Source organism: Brugia malayi, assembly GCF_000002995.4.
Source record: "Brugia malayi strain FR3 genome assembly, contig: Bm_282, whole genome shotgun sequence".
Taxonomy (NCBI): Eukaryota; Metazoa; Nematoda; class Chromadorea; order Rhabditida; family Onchocercidae; genus Brugia; species Brugia malayi.
The window spans coordinates 481-3,525 of record NW_025062464.1 but is presented as its reverse complement, the minus strand read 5'-3'; the positions used below and the strand labels follow the sequence as shown (position 1 = coordinate 3,525).

General features: G+C 32.7%; 1 protein-coding gene across 1 annotated transcript; it reads left to right on the top strand.

Moving 5' to 3' along the window:
• Positions 1-412: 412 nt before the first annotated feature.
• On the top strand, positions 413-2,622 carry Bm17302 (Uncharacterized protein; the record flags this gene model as incomplete). Its single annotated transcript, XM_001900859.2, has 10 exons — positions 413-445; positions 590-706; positions 817-918; positions 1,029-1,145; positions 1,256-1,357; positions 1,468-1,584; positions 1,695-1,796; positions 1,978-2,079; positions 2,310-2,432; positions 2,530-2,622. 10 exons carry the CDS (start codon positions 413-415, stop codon positions 2,620-2,622), a joined length of 1,008 nt encoding a protein of 335 aa, XP_001900894.2.
• Positions 2,623-3,045: the final 423 nt, after the last annotated feature.

Genomic DNA, 3,045 nt, shown 5'->3' with positions numbered 1-3,045 from the left:
TAACTTATCAGTTTTCACTTCTGGAAGATTTGTAGTCGGTTCAATTCTTAATTCTTCATTTGACCTCCCTAAGAGGTCATAGAGCAGTAGAGATCATAGAGTTTTTTTTATCCGCACCTATCGTAAATTCATCGCATCGTCAAAGTTTCACTTCAATCGATCAAATTACCTTAGCTATTCAGGTAAACATTTTATATTGTTTTAAGCTAAATAATTAGTTACTCATACTTCATTAATTGAACACTTAATTTCTGTCAATTTCTGCAAATATTAAACAGATGTGAAGAATAAAATTTCACGATGACAAATTGATGAACATTATCAATTTTAGAGTCGACCGTCAATTGTGCATGTTAAGCCATCACAATCACGAAATTTCCCATTTGTACAAAGAAGTGGAGATGGTATTGCCATGCCAGCTTGTTATAGCGGGCAATTTCAGCAAGTTGGTTCTTTTATGTAATCAATGCATTATTAAGTTTTTATTTAGTAAAGCTTCTTTATCTAGTAATGAAAAAATCAACGATAAATTTTGTTATATCATCTCTTACCTAAAACACAGATGGATCTTGTACGTGAAATATTTTAGACTACGTCAATGACAGCAGCAACAGCAACAACGAGTGGTTCAATTGGAGGAAATGTGGCGATGAGTGGATATAATTATTATTCGATGCCAGCTTATTATACAACACCAGTTACACAGGTAAGTCTTGCTAGCTATTATTATTTCATGCATTACTAAGGTTGTGGAAAAGTCACCTTACATTTTGTTTTACCTCTTACCTGATGGATCTCGTACGTGAAATATTTTAGACTACGCCAGCAACAACGAGTGGTTCAATTGGAGGAAATGCGGCGATGAGTGGATATAATTATTATTCGATGACAGCTTATTATACAACATCAGTTACACAGGTAAGTCTTGCTAGCTATGATTATTTCATGCATTACTAAGGTTGTGGAAAAGTCACCTTGCATTTTATTTTACCTCTTACCTGATGGATCTTGTACGTGAAATATTTTAGACTACGTCAATGACAGCAGCAACAGCAACAACGAGTGGTTCAATTGGAGGAAATGTGGCAATGAGTGGATATAATTATTATTCGATGCCAGCTTATTATACAACATCAGTTACACAGGTAAGTCTTGCTAGCTATTATTATTTCATGCATTACTAAGGTTGTGGAAAAGTCACCTTACATTTTGTTTTACCTCTTACCTGATGTATCTCGTACGTGAAATATTTTAGACTACGCCAGCAACAACGAGTGGTTCAATTGGAGGAAATGCGGCGATGAGTGGATATAATTATTATTCGATGACAGCTTATTATACAACATCAGTTACACAGGTAAGTCTTGCTAGCTATGATTATTTCATGCATTACTAAGGTTGTGGAAAAGTCACCTTGCATTTTATTTTACCTCTTACCTGATGGATCTTGTACGTGAAATATTTTAGACTACGTCAATGACAGCAGCAACAGCAACAACGAGTGGTTCAATTGGAGGAAATGTGGCGATGAGTGGATATAATTATTATTCGATGCCAGCTTATTATACAACATCAGTTACAAAGGTAAGTCTTGCTAGCTATTATTATTTCATGTATTACTAAGATTATGGAAAAGTCACCTTACATTTTGTTTTACCTCTTACCTGATGTATCTCGTACGTGAAATATTTTAGACTACGCCAGCAGCAACGAGTGATTCAATTGGAGGAAATGCGGCGATGAGTGGATATAATTATTATTCGATGCCAGTTTATTATGTAGCATCAGTTGCACAGGTAACTATTGTAAGCTATTGTAATTTTTTCTTTTCTGGTAGTTATTGTTATTTTGTGCATTACTAGAGCTCTCGCCATGCCATATTTTTATTGCTAAGTCTACATTACGTGTAGTAGTATTGAAAAATTGCAACATATTATATTTGTATTATAATATTTTCCATTCATTTCCGTTTTCCAGACGATGCTATATAATCAAGCAGGAACGATATACGGTGCAAGTGGAAACATTGAACAACCAAGTGGATACGGTATTCCGATGTCTGGTTATTATCAAATGCTGGTATGTTTTTCATCTACTGTAAATAAATATGCTTATATTGTCTGAAATTTCAATTCCCAACTATTACTTCGTCATACTTTTATTTTTTCATACACTTAATCATTTTTATTTCATATATTTAGCGATTTAATCTTTGAAATAAATGTGACATTACAGAAACAATTAATTTCATTGTTTTTTTTTTTTCAAACGAAGGAAATTTATACATTAAATATGTATATATATTGTAGCAGGATCGGTCCACTGTAAATACACAATATGGCTCTGGTATGTTTTATGGTCAACAACCAGTTGTTTATCCATCTGTTGCACAAGCAACTGCATATTCTTCATTCCCACGAACTCATGAACAGGTGAGGATTTTCTCTTGTTCGTTATGATGACCTTACGTAAACTTCACTTCTGTTTTCTACGAACTTTGTTCTTTCCTTTGAACTTTGTTGTTCTTAGATGTCAATCTGGTCTGTTTGGAATGAATGGTACGGTCAGTCAAGAAATTATGTTTTACACAACAATGATGAATATCCGCCTCATCAAACATAAGTTGCTGATATTTGTGATTAACTTTTTTCTATTGAATCTCAATTTTTAATGCTACAGTCAGTCAACAAATCAAATTTTATACAGTAGGGATGAATATTCGACTTATCAAACAAATTTTTTCAATAATCTCTCAATTCCTTTCTTTCTTTCTTTGTTTCTTTTTTTTTTTTTTATCTATAAAAGTGGCAGCATTACTTGAATTTATCGATGTTTATATATGATCTTGATTGTATTTTTTATTGTTTTTGGATATGTGCGCAAAATTTGCACATAATTCACTACTGTTTATTGTTTGATGCTTATATATATATATGTTTTTTTTTTTCACGTGTACAATCGGGAACTGTACTATATTTTTCCACTGTTGCACTACTTTATTTATACTTGTATTTATTGACTTTATTTATACCTATATTTACTGCC